This window comes from Acanthochromis polyacanthus, chromosome 6, assembly GCF_021347895.1.
Source record: "Acanthochromis polyacanthus isolate Apoly-LR-REF ecotype Palm Island chromosome 6, KAUST_Apoly_ChrSc, whole genome shotgun sequence".
Taxonomy (NCBI): domain Eukaryota; kingdom Metazoa; phylum Chordata; class Actinopteri; family Pomacentridae; genus Acanthochromis; species Acanthochromis polyacanthus.
This window is the reverse complement of record NC_067118.1, coordinates 9,115,157-9,136,849: the sequence shown is the minus strand read 5'-3', so window position 1 is coordinate 9,136,849 and position 21,693 is coordinate 9,115,157. Positions and strand designations below refer to the sequence as shown.

Here is a 21,693-nt window from a genome sequence, read left to right as displayed (position 1 = left end):
TAGAGTATTTTAATGTCATTCTGAACATTTGTTTTGTTGTTTTAGATCATATCTGGAAATTTTCTGTAATTGTGGATCATTTTCAAGTCCCATTTTGAATCACTTGGGATCATTTTTGAAACAACTTAGACAATAAGGGTTTGGAAACTGAGTGTTCTGACCCACTTTGTGTATTTTTTTTTTTTTTTCCAGAAAAACAGGTTAAAGTTTTCTGTTTTCAAGAATGGTCTAACATCCACTGCATTGCAGTGAAAAATGAGCCCACAGTGAAGAGAAATGGAACCAGATTAAAGAACAGCGAACTGGCAACATGTTCTTCATGTTTTCTCTCTATATAGAATACCTACAGATAATTATATATAAATTCAACTTGTTTCCTGTTTATTTTGATGTTTTTGGGACAAAAACTATTTGAAAAGTTGCAGTAAACTCAGGGGTTTGAATTTGTTTCTTCCTTTCCACACAATCCAAGTTCAAGTTCAAGTTAATATTCAGACCCGTTATGGTCACTTCTAGTTCATGACTGTGTATGGTAATCTTGGTCTGTCCACCACATAATAATAATAACTACTGTATAGATCGCATTGACATTAGTCTTAACCTGCAAAAAGCTCCATGTTAGCGCCGTGTTAGCATGCTTAACATGTTAACATTAACCTGAACCCTCTTTTTCTTAAAAACAGTCCAACATTTCAGCAGGAATGAAAATCTCTACGAGCCTTTTAAAAGAAACAAACACAAAAAACAACAAAAATAATCATATTTTGCAGGAATACAGTATGAAACTCAAGCTTTAAATGAAATTAAATTCTATATTCAGCTGAAAAAGACTGAAACTAAATCGCCTTTTTGAGTCGTCTGTTCCTTGCACAACTTTAAACTCTACATGTAAAGATCCAGCATTAATGCATCTGATATATTTTAGCAATTAATAACAAATGGACATCTGCAGGGTTAAAAGTGACCCTCAAACTGATTCTCAGGTCAGATTACCAGTTTAAAACCAAAAGGTGAACCTCAGAAACACAGCAAATAATCACATCTGTTGAAACAAAATGAGATTAAGTTTGGCTGTTTGCTTGATAAATTAATTCAATTATCCAGAGTGGCTGATCAGAAGTCTCTGACTGTCAGACAGCTCATGTTTCTGGGTGTAATTTGGTGCAGACAGTGTTGTTGTTACTGATAGAACCTCTAATAATACTGTAGCCACAATAAACTGGACGTTAACCTGCTAAGGACCAGGAATGTTGAAGGACTTCTTTGTCTTGTCACTTACGAGAGCAGCTCTTTCTTGGCGTCCTTTGGCTGAAACTTGACCTTGAAGTTCGGGGTCGTGACCTCTCCGGGGTACTTCCTGTCCTCCAGACAGTCCTGCATCATGTCACAGTCCTCTGGGTCTGAGGAGACGTACGACTGGCCGGTGTGCTCCATCTGGAACAAGATTCACAAACTCTGAACTATGTCTGTGCTTTATTTGAACTGCCCTGTAGTGTTGATGTGCAGGTTTGATATTTGAACCAGGGCTGGGATTTAACGCATTAATTTTGATTAATTCAGTTCAGAAAAAATGGTGAATTTAATTGCACCTTTTTCAGTTCCCTAATTTCTGGCACACCAGTGAAACTGATGCACACTCCAGTCCAGGAGGTGGCAGTAATGAACCTAAAGTCTGTTTTTAAACGGTGAAGAAGATATACAGGATGCACAGAGTGATGTCAGCGACAAGAACATTTGGTGAATACTGATAGAAGATGGGACCACGTTGAGCTTGTTGGGCAGAAAGTTTTCTTTTAAAAAATCTTCCTGATGGCAGCTCGGACTAAAGCGTGGTTGTGTGCAAATTGACAAACAGTTTTCTGATCACCGCAGCACTTCAAGCTGACGGCATCACTTCAATGCAAAATGTGTTGCTGTTAGCACCAGAACGAAAGTTAGCTCGTTAGCTACAACAATCCTGGTACAGACAAACAGCCCAGCCAACCCATAAAAGACCACTTTAGAAGACACTGAAGTGCCTGAGTTTACAAAAAGTCTTACCGTGTTAAAAACGATTGCTATAATTGGACTTTGAGTTTGCAGTAATTTGTGAATGTAGTAGACAGGTTAAAAATGCAGATAAAAATAAATCAAACAAACTTTTATTGTTTAGGTTCACGTATACAATACCAGTCAAAAGTTTGGACACACCTTCTCATTGAATGCTTTTTATTTATTTGTATTATTTTCTACATTGTAGAGTAATACTGAAGAGTAACACCTTTTTTGTTTACAACATAATTCCATATATATTCTTTTATAGTTGTCATGTCTTCAAAATTAATCTACAATGTACAAAATAATTAAATGAAAACCCTTGAATGTGAAGGTGTGTCCAGACTTTTGAACGGTAGAGTATGTGTCTATTCATCGATTCAGTCGTCAAACAAAATTTTTGAACTGAAAAACCTTCTTATTGCATCAAATATTGCTATTTCACAAAAATGTGATTAATCGTGATTAATTACAAAGTCTCCAATTGATTAGATTTTTTTAATTCACGTCCCACCACTACTTTTAAGGCCTTTTATTGAATGGTGACTTCCTCACAATAGTTTCCATGTTTGTATACAACCAGAGAAACTTTGCAGAACAGAGAGTGCTCACAAGTCTCTGAAGCCCTTTTATTCTTTTGTCGACAAGTGATGTTTCCAAATGCAGAATGTCCTCATAAAAAATTTACATTCAAGGCCCTTTATATTTCTTTTGAAAAAGTTCAAAGGAGTAAAAATTAGCATATGCCAAATCCAGGATGGTGCAATGCACCTGACACACCACCTCTGTTACACAGTGCAATGTTTTAACTGTACAGTAACTCTCGCATTTCAGTGAAATAAATGAATAATAGAAGGCGGAAAAGGGGACAGGAAATAAGGAACGGGGATTAGACAAAGACAAAGTGGTGTAAACAAAGAGGTTTTTTCTAATTCAAAAAGCTTCGGGGCATTTTTGTCTGTTGTTATTTATGTTGCAATATCTCCTCTGTGAATAAAATCACAGGAATTAAAGCGAGTCTGCAGCTCGTCTAATTGCACTGACCTCGTCCAGCTCCTCCTCCCGCTGGCGGTTGGGTTTGGTGTAGTCCAGCGGTCCCTCCCACTCTTCCTGCTTGTAGCTCAGCAGGTTCGGCGACGTCATCCCGCTGCTTCCTCCGTGGTGCAGCGAGGAAGATGAGGAGGAGGAAGGGTCCGGGGACCGCACTCCGGGGCTGGTGCCGGACAGGCTGCCCTCCCGTTTGATGGGCTTCTTCATGCTCAGGTCCAAGGTGCCGTTTTCATCCACTTCAATGTCCATTTCCTGCAGAGAATAATCAGAGTCGAGACAACATTCAGAACAAGAAAAGCTCTCTGACAGCACAGTACTCCATCAAGGCAGCTCAGTCGTTGCATTATTTCCGATGGGTAGGTCCTGATAAGTCATCAGTGATTGATTTGTAGTAGGATCACAATCAAGTGATCTTCAGCAGGCAGCTGATGTAGTGTTCACGTGTTGTCACGGTGACAGTGACCCCGTGCCACTAACTTGCAATGACACAGAAATCTTTAACAAATCCGTGGATCTAGACTATGAGCTGCATCACTGCCAAAATCTAATCACTTGGTCCTTGTGTCACTTATGACCTTCCCTGAAAATTTCATCCAAATCCGTCTGTTTTTGAATAACGTGGTGCACAGACAGACAAACCAACGCAGATCGTCACATAACTGCCGCGTTCCTTTGTGGAGTAACGACTGATGTTGTTGCTGAGGGTTTTTTTGAACTTCACAGTTATGGAGCCACAAACTGAGACTGAACTGAATAAATAACTCAATATATTTGAGTGTGTACAGTACTGTTCAAAAGTCTGGGGTCACTTAGAAATGTCCTTATTTTTGAAAGAAAAGCAGTTCTTTTCAATGAAGATAAAATTAAATGATTCACGAATCCAGTCTAGACATTGTCAATGTGGTAAATGACTATTTTAGCTGGAAACGGCTGATTTTTAATGGAATATCTCCATAGGGGTACAGAGGAACATTTCCAGCAACCATCACTCCTGTGTTCTAATGCTACATTGTGTTAGCTAACGGTGTTGAAAGGCTCATTGCTGACTAGAAAACCTTTGTGCTGTTATGTTAGCACATAAATAAAGTAAAATAAAAAATTAAACATGAAGTTGTCTGGATGACCCCAAACCTCTGAGCAGCAGGTTATAAATACTTTATGTCTTGTCTGGTGCACTTCAGTGTCTGTAAGATATAGTTTTGTATGATATAACTATTTTTGTCACACATTACAAATTTTAACTGTACAAACTCTCAAAATTCCAGTGGATTCTCTACAAAATCGCCCAAACTGCACCGTTTATTAGAGTCAGAAACTGCAAAAACTCAACAAATTGTCTGATTGTGAAATTTTCTGATGGTCCATGAACTACTCAACTCTAATGTGAACCAAATCTGAGCTTAAAACTAATATTTCATTAAGAAATATGTAATATTGATATATAATATATGAAATATTAAGAAATTCTGTAAATTCTGTAAAAAAGGGTTTTACATTAGTGGCATGACAAAAAGTTTGAATGGGAAAGAAAAAATAGTGTAAAAACTGAGCTTTCACGTGTTGAGAAGATTGATTTCCGCTTATTTCCACCTCGACCTGCCTGTAAAACTGCCCTCCAGCGTGTACCGAACAAGCGTTTATACAGTCAAACAGCAGCGTGATGCACTTTTGGTTTCAACCACCTTCATCCCTTAAGCGCGTTAGTCATGATATCTAATGTAGCCGGCTGCCAGCAGCACAGTTCTGCTTCTCCCTGTGCTTTATTATGGAGCTGGCAGGTGAACAGAAAGCCGGGGCCGAGATGAGCCATGTTTCCAGCGTTCATGTAAAATGGCGCTCATATGGGCTGGTCAGGGGCCAGAAAAAATCAAAGGGTGAGGATGGAAGGAGAGGAAAACGGGAAGAGTTCCCAGAAACGTCCCAGGTTGATGAGCTCAGTGTTCCAGTGTTTCAATATTGGATTTCAACCGGCTCCGGCTCTGATTCCAGATCAGTCCCCAGCTGATCTGCTCAGCTGAAGGCCCGCTCTTGGACCGGCGCCTTGCCTGAACAACACCTTGTTTCTGCTCAGCTGCCAGAGACATTAATTTTCACTTTTTATCTTCCTAAAACCATGTCAGGAAATCGAAAAAAAAGCAACAACAAAAAACAACTGATGAAGCAGTCACTTTCTCTCCTCCGTGAGGCGAAAGAAAGGCTTTTAAAAATCACAATATGGGGGAAAGTGGTGCTCCAATTACACCTCCTGTGCACAGAGAGGGGAGAAGACGGGAGCGAGTGGGAAATAGAGAGGTATAGAAGGAGGAAGAGGGAGGAAAAAAGACAACAGAAGGAGATGTGAAAGGAAAATGAAAGAAAGAGTGGCGGGGGAGGAGGAAGAGAGTGGGAGATCCGTCCGGCAGATAATGAAAAAAGGCTACCTGGTGGAAAAGTAATCCAGGGAACTGGCAGTGAGCCAAATTCAATAACAACATGAAAAGTGTGTGGGATGGAGGGATGAAACGATGAAAGAGGACGGCAGAGGTGATGCAACCGAATCTCAACACCATCCTGACGCTGTAAGCCAATGCCTCCTGATGATATATTCATGCACAGTGGATGGGGAGAGGAAGACTGAAGGGAGAGGAGGAGAGGAGAAAAGACAAGGAAATAAAAGGAAAGCAGAGAGAGGAAAGGAAACACGAGGAAAGCAAACAAAAGAGGAGGAAAACTATAGAAGGGAAAGAAAAGGAAAGGAAAGTAAAGCAAAGAAAAGAAAAAGAGAAGAAACTAAAGGGAAGCAAAGTAAAGGCATGGAAAGGAGGTAAATGAAAGGAAAGGAAAAAAGAAATGAAACTAAAGGAAAGAAAAGAAAGAAGGAAAGCAATTAAAGGAAAGGAAGCAGGACGAGGAAAGGAAAGAAAAGAAAATAAAGGAAACAAAAGGACTAGAAAGAAACAAACAAAATGAAAAGAAAAAGAGTAAAGGAAGGAAATGAAATGACAGGAGAGAAAGTGAAACAAAAGGAAAAGGAAACTAAAGGTTAGGAGAGAAGGAAAGGATCAGAAAAAAGAGGAAATAGAGGAGAGGAAATCAAAGAAAGAAAAAGGAAAGGAGAGGAGAGGGTAGGAGAGAAAGGAAACAAAAGGAGAAGAAAGAAAAAGGAAACTAAAGGAAGCAAAAGAAAAGGAGAGAAAAGGAAAGAAATCAAAGGAAAAGAAGGAGAGGAATTGAAGAAGGGAGGAGAGAAGAGGAAAGGAAAGAAAAGAGAGGAAAAGAAATGAAGGAAAGGAAACTAGAGGAAAGAAACAAAAGAGGAGGGAAAGTATGGAAGGGAAAGGAAAGAAGAAGAACAAAGGAAAATAAATTAAAGGAAAGGAAAGGAAAGGAAAGGAAAAAGAGGGAAAGAGGACAGGAAAGGAAAGAAAGGAAAAGGAAAGGAGGGGAGACAAAAGGAAAAGAAAGGGGGTGAAAGGAAAGGAACTCTCCCACTACTCTCTCATTTCACCAGCTATGGCCTCCAATGTTTAATCTGCATTACAAGAAGAACAAGAAGTAGTAGTGGCAGAAGAAGAAGAAAAAGAAGAAGAAGAAGACAAAGAAGTAGTAGCAGAAGAAGAAGAAGAAGACGAAGAACACCTCACGACAGTAAAACCCTCCATACTTGTCTCATTTCCCCTATAACCCGGGCAGTAATGAATGTATTTATTGTGCTGTTTCAAATTGCGACCAGCAGAAACCTGGTCTAAATGTTCTACCTTGTTCTGGGGTTTGGTGCTGAGGTTCTCAGGTTTCTCCCAGCAGCGGGTGGACAGGTTGAGGATGGCGGTGGCGGCCATGTGAGCAGCTTCGGCGTCGTGGGAGTAGTCGTAGGCCAAGGAGGAGCTCTTCCCGTAACCATGGAGACTGAGGCTGGGCGACGAGGACTTGGGGAATGAGGGCTTAGCTGAGGGAGGAACGAAAGTTGGCTTTAACAACAGAGGAAGGGGGCAAAAACCACAGCTGAACGCCTTTTAGTATACCGGTGCGTAAAAATGAAAAACATTTTAAATGTGAAGATATGAAAACAAAAGTGGCAGTTGGAGAACCAAAGTGAAGCTGCACCTGCTTCCTATCTTTATGCTAAGCTAAGCTAAGCTAACAGACTAAAAGGCTGTAAAATTCCACATCATTTGCTTTTATAGTCTGGTTTCTGTTCTTTAATTTAACCCTCTGAACCCTCGAGCAGTTTCTGGGCAATCTGTCACATTTCAACTCACAGTGGTCTCATTGTGTGGTTTGGATTAAATATCGTAACTTTAATCTTAGATATTTGACAAAAATATCTTTCTGACAAAATCTCCAGTTTCTTGCTCTGATAAATGGTGTAATTTTGGCTCTTCTTAAAATAATAACATGCTTTTCAAACCTGGGTTCAGAGGGCCAACTTTTAACAGCACGAGACCTGATTTTGAGAAAATATCAGAGTTATAAGCTTAGCTTTGGCTGTTTTTCTTGATTAAAACAACAGTTTCTGGCTCTGATAAACGGTCGATTTCTAAAGATGACGTCTTTCAAAATCTATGGTAATACAATAGTGTATTGCTTAGACTAAATATGATTGTCAGCTCACATTTGGTTGCTCTTCCTGACTAAACATATAGATTCTTTCTCTGATAAATGGTGAAATTTTGGCTCTTTTTCAGATAATAACATACTTTTCAAACCTGGGTTCAGAGGAATAAACTTTACCAACATACGAGACATGATTTTCACAAAATATCATAATTTTATGCTCACATTTGGTTGTTTTTCCTGGCTAAACATACAGTTTCTGGATCTCAGAAACTGTCAATTTCTAAAGATGACATGTCTTTCAAAGTCTACAGTAGTAAAATAGTGCATTGTTTGGATTAAATATCACAAATTTAAGCTTAAATGAGCTTTCCCTGAAGAAAAATAACATTTTCTGGCTCTCATAAACGGCTGATTTCTAAAAATAACATGTCTATTAAACTCTACAGTAGTACAATAGTGTTTTTTTGGATAAATATCATAATTTTAATGTTAGATTTAGTTGTTCTTCCTGACAAAATCAACAGTTTCTTGCGCTGACAAATGGTGTCATTTTGGCAGTTTTTAAAGCTGGGCTTAGACATTCAAACTTAGCCAGCACATCACATCCCAACCAGAACCACAACAGAGAAGAAGCCGGCGGTCCCGTCTTACTTTTGAAGGCTTTGGGTGAGGTTTCGCTGGTGGGCATCTTTGGAGCAAGCGTGCGCTTCCCGAACACTTGAGCGTCGAAGCTTGCATAATCGAAGGACACCTTGGAGTACTTCTCCAGCTCCTTGGCCAGGTTGGCGCGAGGCGTGGAGGGAGCCATGTTGGGCCTGTAGCTGCCGTACTGGGGCACCTCCAGCTGCTTCACGAAGCACATGGGCCTGAGGAGGAAGAGGAGGAGGAGTCAGGGCGGGGAGCAAACAGCAGAATGGAGGAGAAATAAAAGAAGATCGATGCGGTAAACAAGCGGAGAGAAGAGGAGAAAAGAGAGTGGAAGAGGTGGAGTGAAATAGAGAGTGTAAAGATAGGGGCAACGGTGTACTTAGCAGGAGTGCAGCAGGATTAAAAGCTCTCTTATCAGCAGAGGGCACATTTGCATGTTGTACAGCATGGAATTTATGAGCTTTAAGCCCTCTCGTTTTCCTGGAGAGCCTGGGCTTTTGTCAGACCTGTTGGCGTAAATCCACTGATAGACCAGCGAGAGGCAGGAGGACGGGAGGAGGGAGAGAAGGAAGAGATGGCTGGGAAATAAAGAAATAAAAAGAGAGATGGGAGGGAAACAGCGACCTTCCTCATCTTCTTTTGTTGGATTTTTTAGTTTTTCCTGTACCCTCCCTCTGAAAACCACATCTCCAAGCCCTCATCCATAAAAGAGAGCAGAATTCTTTGTTTTCCACAGAATCTAACTCCTGTAAACTCTTTATTTTTTGTGAATTCTCAAACAACACGAGTAGAATAAAGTGATTTTAATGAAAAATCCTGACTTAAAGTTTACATTTGGTCACGTTTTCTCCATGTCAAGGATGAGTAGTTTAAACTATGACAATTGTTCACAGTTTCTGGGTCTGATAATTGGTGTAATGTTGGTGTTTTTAAAAAACAGCAAGTATTTCACACTCTACAGTAGTACAATGGTATATTTTTGACATTTTTAAATGATTTTAACAAAACATCACAATTTTCAGCTCAGGTTTGGTTGTATTTCTTGATGAAACCTACAGTTTCTTATCTGATAAATAATTTAGGGGCTTTTTAAAAAATAACTTGGGTCTAGAGGGATAAACATCACATCATATCCAAACCAGAGACACCACAGAGTCTTTTGTTTGATTTATTAGTTTTTCTTGCACCATCCCTCTTAAAACCACATCTGCAAGCCCTCCCCCATAAAAGAGAGCAGATTTTTTTGTTTGTTTTTTGCACAATCTAACTCCAGAAAACTTTTTATATTTGGTGAATTTTCAAAAATCGCATGTAGAATAAAGTGATTTTAATGAAAAATCACGATTTCAAGTTTAGATTTGGTTACGTTTATCCCACTGTTACAGATGAGCAGTTTAAATTATGACAGTTGTTTACAGTTTTTGGGTCTGATAATTGGTGTAATTGCAGTATTTTAAAAAAATATAACACGTATTTCAAACTCTACAGTAGTACAATGGTATATTTCTTACAAAACATCAATTTTAAGCTCAGGTTTTGTTGCTTTTCCCAATTAAACCTCCAGTTCCTTGCTCTGATAACTAGTTTTGGCATGTTTTAAATAATAACTTGAGTCCAGAGGGACAAACATCACGTCTTACCCCAACCAGAGACACCACAGAGTTCTTTGTTTAAATTATTAATTTTTCTTGCACCCTCCCTCTTAAAACCATTTCCAAACCCTCCACCCATGTTGGATCAGCCCTCTTTTCCACCAAAACCCATTTTTCTAGTCTCTGAATTTTTGTGACATGGCCGTTGGTCTCAGCTGAGTCACTAATGACTTCACAGTTGCAGAAAAGAGAGCAGAATTTTTTGTTTTTTACCTAATCTAACTACTGCAAACACACATGTAGAATGAAGTCATTTTAGATAATTTGGTTATGTTTCCTCAATGTTGCAAATCAGTAGTTTATATGCTGACAACAGTTTGTAGGTGTGACAAATGGTGTAATTTTGGCATTTTTAAAAAATATAATTTTTTCTCTACAGTAGTACAATGGTGTATTTTGACATATTTTGAAATGATTGTCACAAAACATGACCATTTTAAGCTCAGGTTTGGTTGCTTTTCCCAATTAAACCTCCAGTTTCCTGCTCTGATAACTAGTTTTGGCGCTTTTTAAATAATAACTTGGGTCCAGACGGATAAACATCACATCATATCCCAACCAGAGACACCACAGAGTCTTCTGTTTGAATTATTTGTTTTTCTTGCACCTTCCCTCTTAAAACCACATCTCCAACCCCTCTACCTACTTTGGCTCGGCCCTCTTTTCCACTGAAACTCATTTTTCTGGTCTCATTTTTATACAGTAAAACATTGAGCCAGGCGAAAGCTTGCATGGCAGCAAAAAACAAAACAAAAAAAACTTTCTACCACTGATCACAGGGGATTTTTTTCTTTCGCCTCTTTCTATTAATCTAACATGGACTCCACTAGAACACGGACTGCATGAGGAATTCTTTTTCTCCACACATACCAGGCGAGCGAATTCATTTGAATAACAATCTGAGAAGGAAAAACAAAGCAAGCCTTATTATGTTTTAATCCTCGATGCTTTGTCCGAGCACTGATGAGGTTTTCCTCAAGGAAGGCAATTATTTTTTTCCTCCTATCCCCCCCGCAATGCCCCTATAACTTGCATAATTAGCTTATCGGCTGCATTATTAATTAAAATACCAACGAGGAAGAGCACGGACTTAGCATAATACCGGTGTCTGGCTTGTGTTAATTATCATTCTTTTGGCCGTGATCATGCTGCCTGGCCGGTTAAGCGAGATGAATGGAGATAAAGAGATCTTAGCGTCTGAGGTGACAGTGATGATTAGCCACTGGAAGCTTCAAGACTTTCTCCTTGTTATTGAGCCATTCACACGTCTGCTGATGGGTACAGTAACCAAGGTCGGGACCATCTCTGGTAGTAGTAAAGCAGCTAACCTTGACAGGAACTCAGCTGTGAGAGGTTTGAATGCTTTTATGTTGGTTTAAGGGTCACTACACCCAGTTTTTACCATCCATTATCTTGTCTACGAAGCCCCGAAATGGAAAAAAGGCACTGAAGGGTTATCGCCAAAAATACAGCATCAATTATTAACACTGTTAGCTCAATAATTAAAATGCTAAATCTTTATACTTTTCCTACAAATTCTAGTCAAATTGATAGTAAAAATAAGAAAATGTATGTTTGAGGCATTTATTTTCTCCTTTTGGACTTTAAATCATTTATTTATTCCGTACTTTTCACAACAATCAATCCCATTTGCCTCACTCTTAAATTTTAATGAATGAATTTTAATGTGTGCTCAGGGCAGGAAGTATAAGAGCAGCTTCTGTTACCCAAAGTAAACTTAAGCTGTGTAACTAGTCATTCGTATACTGTCTACATGCTCTTCTAACAGCAGCTAAAGCTTTTCAGCCAGAAAAACAGCAAAGTTAGCTTTCAAAATATGTCTTTTTTGAATTGTTTTAAAAGAGGAAGAAGATATCAAATCAAACGGATCAATATATTTCAGTTGTGTTTGTGCTAACATATAATACATGCCCTTTAAAAAACACATCAGTCTGCAGTTCAGCCAAAAAGTCTCTGATTTTTTATAATGTGACTGTTGGTTACAGCTGACTTTATAAAAGCTTCTCAGTTCTACAAAGAAGAGAATATACATATATATATATATATATATATATATATATATTTAGAGAATGTTGTTAGTGCAAAGGGTTTATTTTGGCCAAATTTACAAAAAAGACCTGTAAAAAGCAGTGCTTCTGATTGAAACTGAGTCAGTAATGGTCAGTACAAACAGGTGATTTATTGCATTTTAGATGAGACATGTAGAGTAAAGTGATTTTGATGAAATATAATGATTACAGACTTGGTTTTGGCTGTTTTTCTGGACAAAAAGACAGTTTCTTGCTCTGAATTTTTGTTAGCTCACTATTGGTCATAGCTGAGTCAGTCATGGCTTCATAGTTGCACAAAGAAGTGAAGAATTCTTTTCTTTCTTTGTTTTTAAAGAATCCGGTCAAAAAATTAGGAATTTTTGGCATCTGTTTTTTCTAATCTTCAATGAGACACATGCATAGAATAATTATTGTTGAAAGGTCTTGATTTTAAGCTTAGATTTGGCTGTTTTTGTAATGAAACCGACACTTTCATGCTCTCAGAAATGGTGTATTTGAGCTAACTTTAAAAAAAACAACACATCTTTCAAACCTACCAGCAAGTTTTGTGGTTCTGAGGATTAAACTGAGCCATCATGTCTGATTGTATTCCAACCAGAACCATAGAAAAAGGACAATCTGATTGGAATGAACGGGTAACTTTAGCAAAATTTTACATTTTAAATGAGACACGATGAGTAAAGTTATGAAATAGAACGATTTCAAGCTTGATTTTAGCTGGGTTTTTTTTGGCCAAAACAGACCGTTTCTTGTTCTGAATTTTAGTTAAGTCATTGTTGGTCACAGCTGAGTCAATCATGATTTCATAGTTCCACAAAGAGGTGAAGAATTTTTTCTTTTTTATGGAATCTGATCAGAAAAAAATGGGGAATTTTTGGCATCTTTTTTTAGAATTTATAAATGTGACAGACAGAATAAATTGATTTTTGAGGAAAAATCATAGTTTTAGGCTTTGATTTGGTTTTCCTGATGAAATGACTGCTTCTTGCTCTGATAAATGGTTTATTTGTGCTCATTTTTAAAAATCAACATATCTTTTAAACCCGTCAGCAAGTTTTGTGGTTAAGAGGATTAAATTGAGCCCCCGTGTTTTATTATATACCAACCAGAACCACAGAAAAAAGAGACTTTGACTGTAATAAACGGGCCATTTTAGCTAAATTTTACTGAATAGTATGATTTTAAATTTGGTTTTGGTGTTTTTCTTGGTATTTCTTGCTCTGATTTTTGTTTACTTCAGTGTTGGTCACAGCTGAGTCAGTAATGGCTTCATAGTTGGACAAAGAATTGAAGAATTATTCCTTTTATACGGAATCTGGTTGGAAAAAATGGGGAATTTTTGGTATTTTAAAAAAATGTTAAATGAGACATGGAGAATGGAATGATATTGTTAAAATGTATTGATTTTAAGCTTAGATTTGGCTGTTTTGTAATGAAACAGACATTTTCTTGCTCTGATAAATGGTGTAATTGTGCCCATTTTAAAAAAAACAACATATCTTTTAAACCCACCAGCAAGTTTTGTGATTAAGAGGATTAAACTGAGCCATCATGTCTGATTATATTCCAACCAGAGCCACAGAAAAAAGAGAATCTGACCGTAATAAACGGGTAACTACAGCAGAATTTCTGATTTTAAATGAGACATGTAGAATGAAGCAATATTGCTGAAATATATCTTGATTTTGAGCTTAGATTTGGTTAACTTTACTAAAAGAACGGCTTGTCACAGATGATTAGTTCAAAGCCTGTTGGAAAGTTGAAAATCCACTGATGTTTTTGGTTTTTACAACATCTGGCACGGATAAATTGTGGAATTTTGGCAATTTTTTTAAAAGACAGCATGCGTTTTAACCCACTGGCTGGTTTTTTAGATCGTATTCCTGAGTGCTTTTGCTGTTTTTCTCAACACTGGAGGTTCAGAACTACCTGTATAAATAAAAGAGGCATGTGTGGTGATGACCCACCTCAGCACTCTGTCATTGGGGCTTCCTTTGAGGTGCTCAATGCCCGGCTGAGGGAGATGCTGCTTGTCTTGGCTCTTGGACAGCTTCTCTGCAGCAGCAATGGGGCAACCCGACAGGCTGGCGGGATGGAAATGGGAGAAAGAGGATGAATATTAAACAGAGAGCACAGCGTTGACCCTGTAAATCTGCATCGCGCTGATGCGAGCTGACATATTTGCTGTCCTGCATACATGAATACACGAGCTTGCAAATGCACAAAGGGAAACGTACGTCCTCCGCATCACACTCTCACCTGCAGAAAAACACTCGCTCAGATAACACGGACGTACACAGAGGCCCAACCGTGTTTTTTTTAAAATGCGTGTGCGTACCTGCGATGTGTGTTGCGGTTGCTGTTAACGTGGCCCTGACCGGTGCAGCCGGGAGTCGGACACTTCAGCACGTTCTCATGCATCGCCAAGACTGAGGAGGAGAAACACAAAAAATCGAATTAAAAACTATTCAAAAAATGAAAATGAACCTTTCATAAACATCTTTGGGTTCCTGAACTGTGCCAGACATGAAAAATTTGATGAAAATACCATCTACAGTGCATTTCAATAAATGAAACAGAGGCAGGAGTTCTGTGTCACTTCACCCCAAATACCAAACGACAGAAATGAAGCAGAATTCAATGTCTGACATGTTTTATGGCAAATGTCTGATGTTCCTTCAAACCTAAACCAATCAAAGGGGTCTGTTGTCTCCAGGCAGGTGTGCAAAACCAGAGAGAACATGTGGCTTATGGCTTTGTAAAGCTGTTTTTATACTTTTGGAATAAATGTTTTTAAAAAAAGAGATAAAACACAATGTAGACCTGGATCAGAAGTTGAACTCCAAAAAACCTCCTGAAATCATAAAATAACTTAGATTAAGATGAAGCTAAAGGAAGTTTGGTTGGTTTTACATTTCTTTTTTATTCAAATATTTAATCTTTAATTTATTCTCATGCTTGTCTCCTCTATGCTTTGTGTAAACACAGCCTGCAGTTCAGCCGACAAGTATTCAAATTTTAGTAATTTGTCTGTTGGTCACAGCTGAGCCACTACTGGCTTCACGGTCGCACAGAATTTTTATTGTTTTTACAGAATCTGGTTAACGCAAATGGGATATTTTAAGTGGATTTTTATCACAGATGAGTAGCTCAAGAATGAATTCTTCCTCTTTTCAGAAAATCTCATGAAATTACAAATAATTAAAATTAAGGTGAAGCTAATGCAAGAGGCCAATGCTGAATTTTGGTGATGTGATTGTTCGCTGCAGCTGAGCCGCTAAAGGCTTCACATTTAAACAGAGGAAGACAGAATTTTAGGATTTTTACTGAATCTGGCTACTGCAAATGGTTTATTTTAAGTGATTTTTTACACATATTTAGAATAAAATTACAAATAACTAAAACTACTACACTGGAGCAGGTTGTTGGCTTCAGTCCTTTGTTGTGATTTTACATTCCTGTTTATGTGCACATTAACCGTCTGAACATCAAGCAGTTTTTGTGTTTTTTGTTCATCAGTTGGGGCGTTCATGTGTTTCTGCACTTGTCTTATCTATGTTTTGTTTAAACATAGACTGCAGTTCAGCTGAATTTTAGCCACTTGTCTGTCATAAATGAGCCACTTTTAGCTTCACAGTTGCACAAAAGAGCACAGAATTGTTTGCTTTTTACAGAATGGTTTATTTTTAGTTAATTTTTACCCATTTGTACAATAAAATCACAAACAAATGAGATTACAGTACCAGAGGAGGTAGAGGCTCCTGTTCTTTGTTGTGATTTCTCTTTTTCTGCTGATTATTTTCATATTCTAAGCAGCTGAAAGGAACTCACTCTCGGGGGGGATCCTGTCCTTGTGCGGACAGCCCGACAGGCTGCGGTGGTGGGGGTAAAGACCGGTCACGTGGCCCGTCCCATCGCACCCCGGCGTGGGACACTTGATCTCTCTCTTCTCCGGCCTGCTGCTCTCTGAGGGGATGAAGAAAAAAAAGGGGGGAGAAAGCAGGAGAAAGGGGTGAGGAAGGAGACAGGAGAGGAAAGGGGAAGGTGGGATGAGAAAGGAGGACAAAAGCGAGTGGTTAATGCCATCAGACGGTCTGCTCGGCTGAGCGTGAAATCTAGACATATTTCAGACAACTGTACAGAAGCAACACCATCTGCATCCCGCCTTCATGTCTTATGTATCTCTGCAAATGAGACGAGGTGGGTTATGCATCAGCCTAAATGCGATTTGTGTGTTTCTGTAAATGCTTTCAGGGGTAAAATAGTGTCTGGAATACCACAGCGGTCGGTTTCATCGCTTCTCGCGCATGACATTTGGATCTCTAAGAAAACAGCACCTGAAAAATCTCCCTGCTTTACGTAATTAAAGGCGCCCGCCGCCTGCCACTGGAGGTAGGCCAGCCGGTGTCGGTGGCACCGGGAGAGACGGAGAAAAGGAGCAAGAGGATGGCGAGATGCTCTATTGGCCTTCAAATTGAATGTTAACGAGACATGCATCTCCTAATTAGTGTTGAGCCGAACAGGAGCGTCGCCACAGGAGGGAGTCGAGGCCAAGGAGAGGGCAGCACTAGCAGGCATGTAATCACACTGCTGCTATACTGCGAAGAGCATGACAAGTGGGCAGCGTGCCAACTGTGAAATACAAGGCCCGAACACATGCAGCACGTAAACAAACACTCCACGACAACCTGCTCTCCCGCTTTCTCCCCTCCCGATACGTGTCTCCGGCGCCCCTCCTCGTTTCTCTCCCTCCGAGCGCTTCCTCTCGGCTCCTCATGGAAGTCTATTCAGCTGGAAACACTTCATCCCCGTTACAATGGAGCAGAGAGGATCTGAACACAGCCCTGTGACTCATCGCTGTTTATTTGGTACACTCTGTTTATTTGTACGCTCTGCTCCCGACTTGAAGTTCAGCTCGCGCTGGTTTAGCACATCGTTTTCTGTGTGCTCGATTAGGCAACTGTTGACTCTTCGCTGCTGCTTTTAATTCATGTTTTGATGGTATAAAAATACACCTGCTTCCTTAAGGAGAGTTAAAAGAGAACACAGAGCTGAATTTGACGCTAGGAAACAATGCTTTAACATTTGCTTGATCGAACTGCTGAACCACACGCAGTTTCTAGGTGATTTTTGCTCCTTAATTTGGGTATTTTGGCTTATTTTGCAGCGGAAAAGTCTTTAAAATTTGGTCACATGATTGTTGGTTGCAGCTGAGCCACTAAAGGCATCACAGTTGCAGAGAGAAGTATAAAATTTTTGATTTTTACAGAATCTGGTTACTGCAAATGGGCTATTTTTGGTGGATTTTTACACATTTGTACAAGTTTGCTGTGGTTCTACATTCTTGGTTAAGTGCAGGTTAGCCAAGTAGTTTTTGAGTGTTTTTTGTTCATTAATTTAGGCATTCATTTATTTCCACACTTGTCCTTAAGTAAACACAGCTTGAAGTTCAGCTGAGAAGTCTATAAAATTTGATCACATGATTGTTGGTCGCAACTGAGTCACTTTTTGCTTCACAGTTACACACAGAACAGAATTTTTTGATTTTTACAGAACCAGGTGACTGCAAATGCTTTATTTTCAGTGAATTTTGGTACAGTGTGTTTATTTACATGAAGTTCAGCACACAAGGGCTCGCGCTGGTTGAGTACATTGTTTTCCGTGTGCTCGATTAGGCAACTGTTGACTCTTTGTTGCTGCTTTTAAATCATGTTTTGGTGGTATAAAAATACACCTGCTTCCTTGAGGAGAGCTACAAGAGCAAACCGAGAGCTGAATTTGACGTGAGGAGACGATGCTTTAACGTTTTCTTGATTGACCTGCTGAACCACAAGCGGTTTCTGGGCGATTTTTACTCGTTAATTTGGGTATTTTGGCTCATTTTTCACTGCAAAATAAAAGTCCTGCACCTCTATGGAAGCAGCACAACCATGACTGGAAGTACGAAGAACTCAAAAATGTCTTCTGTACAGTGAAACGAAGTTAACCCTTTAAGCTGCAGTCAATTCCAGCCGTTTTCAGTACAAAAAATCGCTAATATTCTATTTTTAAATAAAAAAAATTACGAAAAATACGGGGACTATTGGACGCGCATCGCAAGGTGCATTTCCCTGAAAACGACCGATTCGTGGATTTTATACCGACTTCAGGACATGTTTTGGAGAAAATAGTTTACTGGCTTGTGTCGTCTGGATGTAAAAGGTTGGATTATGGCCGTTTTTTGTGGAATATTTTTTTTGTGTGTAATAATGAACCCGGAAATGTGAGTCGCGCTGTGTGCGTTGAAGCCGTGTATAGAGAACGGATGGATGAATATTTGTTTTTGTCGGACAAATGTGTTTTTCTCACCCGCTGTGGTAATCACATCTGAAAGTGGTTTATACCGGCGGATTCATGAGAATCTAAGCTTTCCATCGGCGTATAGTGTTTGTATAATCGCGTTTGCAGCCGTCGGACATTCTTGAAATTCCTATGCAAATTAGTAGGTGTACCACCGGCGGTACACTGAAGTTTAAGGGGTTAAAAAGCAAGAAATCATGAAAAAGTACACTTCCACACTTTTATCCTCACTGCTCTGTGTAAACACAGCCTGCAGTTCAGCGGAGAGGTTTCTGAATTTTTGTCACATGACCATTGGTTGCAAATGAGCAACGAAAGGCTTCACGGTTGCAGACAGGAGTGCAGAATTTTTTGTTATTTTACAGAATCTGGGTACTGCAAATTGTTTGTTTTTAGTGATTTTTATAAAGAGACATGTGGACTAAATTAAACTGGTTGATTTTCCGATAGTGTAAGGACTGCTGGAAAGTTAAAAATGGAATGATTCTTTATGTTTTTACAGGTTTTCACTCTGATAAATGGTGTATTTTGGCACTTTTTGCCTATCAAACCAAACCCAAACTAGACAAAGCATGTTAATTATTGAGATCTTTTTAGCCATGCTAGCTGATTCTCAATGCTTCAAGTTTGAAAGCTAAGCTAAGCTAATCTCCTCTGGGCTCTAGCTTCAAGTTTTTCGCACATGGTAAGTTTGTCAGACAAACCAGTTTACAACTTATTGTTTCATTTGCCACAACACACGATAGCTTGTGAGAAAAAAAATGCCACTTCCTAGACATCACATGTCTGGGATGCAGATATGCAGCTCTGTTCAAAGTCTATAAAGTCTGTCACTAGATGACAGTTAAATGGTCATCAGTCATTGATCAATTAGGGCTCATTTAAACTTCTGTCTGGCTGCTGATTGGTTGAACTCGTTCAGTAGATTAAACGTTGCTCAAAGGAGTTTAGCATGGGAAAAATGTTAAGTTGTCAACATTAAGCTGCCTTTCTGTGTATTTTTAACTGAAGCTAAGATAGAAGAGGACAAAATGAGTATGAAGCATTAAAGTTACCAAATATACCTCCAGCAACTTCCACACCTCAGTATCTCAGCTCAAGCTGCAGCTTTTCCCTCCCCTCTTTATCTCCTACCTTTGCTGAAGTAGCTCTTGCGGATGACGTCCAGGTGCTTGGGCCTGTCCTCCATGGTGAAGTATCGCTGGTGGTGGATATCTGGGGAGCGGAGCAGCTCTCTGGGCACGGCCGGCTTCACCTGCTCTGCCTTCAGGGCAATGGCTTGCTCCAGCAGGCCCAGGTTCCCTCGGGTCATGTCGAACATCTCCGACTCATCCGTCACCGTGGAGCGCTGCGACAGGCTGTCCTCATCGTCACGCTCGTCGTCCCCGTCCACGTCGTCGAAGTCCTTCTCCTCCGACCGGTCCGATCGCACCTCGATGATGTCGGGGGAAGCCGAGGAGGAGGCCTTGTGGATCTTGTAGCTCTCGCCTCTGGGGATGGGGAAGTAGTCCTCCAGCGGACTGGCCCTGTGGGAGCCGTAGCTCAGAGGAGGGCTGGCCTTGTAGCTCTGGAGCGAGCTGGGCTTATGAGAGTCATATTTATCTAGCGGACTGGCTCTGTTGGTGTTGTAGTTCTCCAGGGGGTTTGCGGTGTGGGAGTTGTAGTCCTCCAGAGGACTGGCCCTGTGGTCTTCAGTCTTGATGTGTGTTCCCTGAGCGGCTGCGGTGCTGGTGATGGTGCGGATGGCAGTTGGCACATCAGTAACGGGCAGAACATGGTCAGTATTCTCCTCTTCGTCCTTCTCCTCCTCCTCTGCTGGAGCGTCCTGCATGTTTTGCACTGGCATCTCTTCCTCCTCTTCCTCCTCCTCTGCATCCTCGTCACCTTTGATCTCTTCACAGTGGACACCTTCGGTCGGATGCTCTCGGCTCACGTGGTCGCTCGTGTCTTCAACGCACTGTTCGTCTTCCACGTCAGCTGCCTCCTTCTGCACAACAGATGATTCCTCCAGTACTTGAACTCTGTGCGCCTCCTCCTCCTCCCCCTCTTCCCTCTCATTCATGCGCCCCTCCTGCTCGTCCTTTACTTCTTCACCCCGCTCGGCTGCCGCGCTGACATCCTCCTCAGTCTCCATGGCAACAGCCTGCTGAATGGCCACACTCGGAGCATTGTTGCCAGAGACTCGGCCCAGGTGGAGGAGCGAGTTGGCCACCTCCTCGGCGCTCTGCGAGGGCGACCGGGCCTCCTCGGTGGAGGTGACGGCAGCGGCGGCGGCCTCGATAATCACACACTCCTCCTCTGTGGAAGCAGAGACGAGGAGGTCAGAGCAGTGACACGGAGCAAATGGTGAGTCATGCACTGAGCTAAAGCTGATGTCAGCAAAATCTGTATCATCACTTTGCATCACCTTTCTGCTGTGAACAAACAATGACACAAAAAAACCCTGCTGGGACAAATGCTGTCGATATAACGCAGCTTGTGGATGCAAAACACAATTCGCTCACCAAGTTCAAGTGTCCCTAGTGGTCATTTGGAGTAATGACATCTTTGGCAGTGTTCGTGATGGTCAGTAACTTTTATTTTGTCGTCTGTCAGGTGGATAATCTTCACCTCCCTATCTCTCAACCAGACGGGGCTCACTTAGTGTGCTGACATTTAGGGCAGGGTGATATGACGATAGATATCGTCTGGACGATAGAAAATGTCTATTGTTTTATGTGAAGATCCTATAGTTTATATCGCAGTGTTGCAAAACACACTTTACGGCAGTATTTTACGTCACCGACGTGCCTTACGGCAAGCCCAGGCACATAGCTAAAACATAAACAGCTATGGAGGAAGACGGTGGACTCGAATCAGAAGAACAATCTAAACAACAAGATGATGCACAACCAGCTCAAACTGACAAGCTTGTACCTAAAAGAGGGGGAACTTCTGTCATATGGCGGTGGTTTGTATTTAAAAAGACCGACAAGGATCAGACTACCGTACTTTGTAAGGTATGCTGCTGCCCGGTCCCAACAACAGACTCGAACACGAAGCAGGCTACTGCTACATGTTGAATACAGTTAATGACAGATGTTAATGTGACCAACAAATATTTTGCATAATACATGCTTGGAAAAAAAGTTCTAAATAAACAAATACACACGTGGACAAAATTGTTGGTACCCCTCAGTTAAAGAAGGAAAAACCCACCATTCTCACTGAAATCACTTGAAACTCACAAAAGTAACAATAAATAAAAATTTATTGAAAATTAAATAATCAAAAACAGCCATTACTTTTGAATTGTTGATTAACATAATTATTAAAAAAAACAAACTAATGAAACAGGCCTGGACAAAAATGATGGTACCTCT

The 21,693-nt window shown here is 40.3% G+C and overlaps 1 protein-coding gene across 6 annotated transcripts in view; it reads right to left on the bottom strand.

The window, feature by feature from the left end:
• myt1b (myelin transcription factor 1b) overlaps window positions 1-21,693 on the bottom strand; it is a 69,775-nt gene that overhangs the window by 16,083 nt on the left and 31,999 nt on the right. For all 6 annotated transcript variants that reach the window (XM_022206034.2, XM_022206035.2, XM_022206037.2 and 3 more), the window contains 8 exons: window positions 19,466-20,629; window positions 15,824-15,958; window positions 14,331-14,421; window positions 13,960-14,076; window positions 8,272-8,486; window positions 6,822-7,009; window positions 3,079-3,336; window positions 1,280-1,434 (listed from right to left, as the gene is read on the bottom strand). In XM_022206034.2, coding sequence (XP_022061726.1) covers window positions 1,280-1,434; window positions 3,079-3,336; window positions 6,822-7,009; window positions 8,272-8,486; window positions 13,960-14,076; window positions 14,331-14,421; window positions 15,824-15,958; window positions 19,466-20,629 — 2,323 coding nt within the window. The remainder of the gene's footprint in view (window positions 1-1,279; window positions 1,435-3,078; window positions 3,337-6,821; window positions 7,010-8,271; window positions 8,487-13,959; window positions 14,077-14,330; window positions 14,422-15,823; window positions 15,959-19,465; window positions 20,630-21,693) is intronic.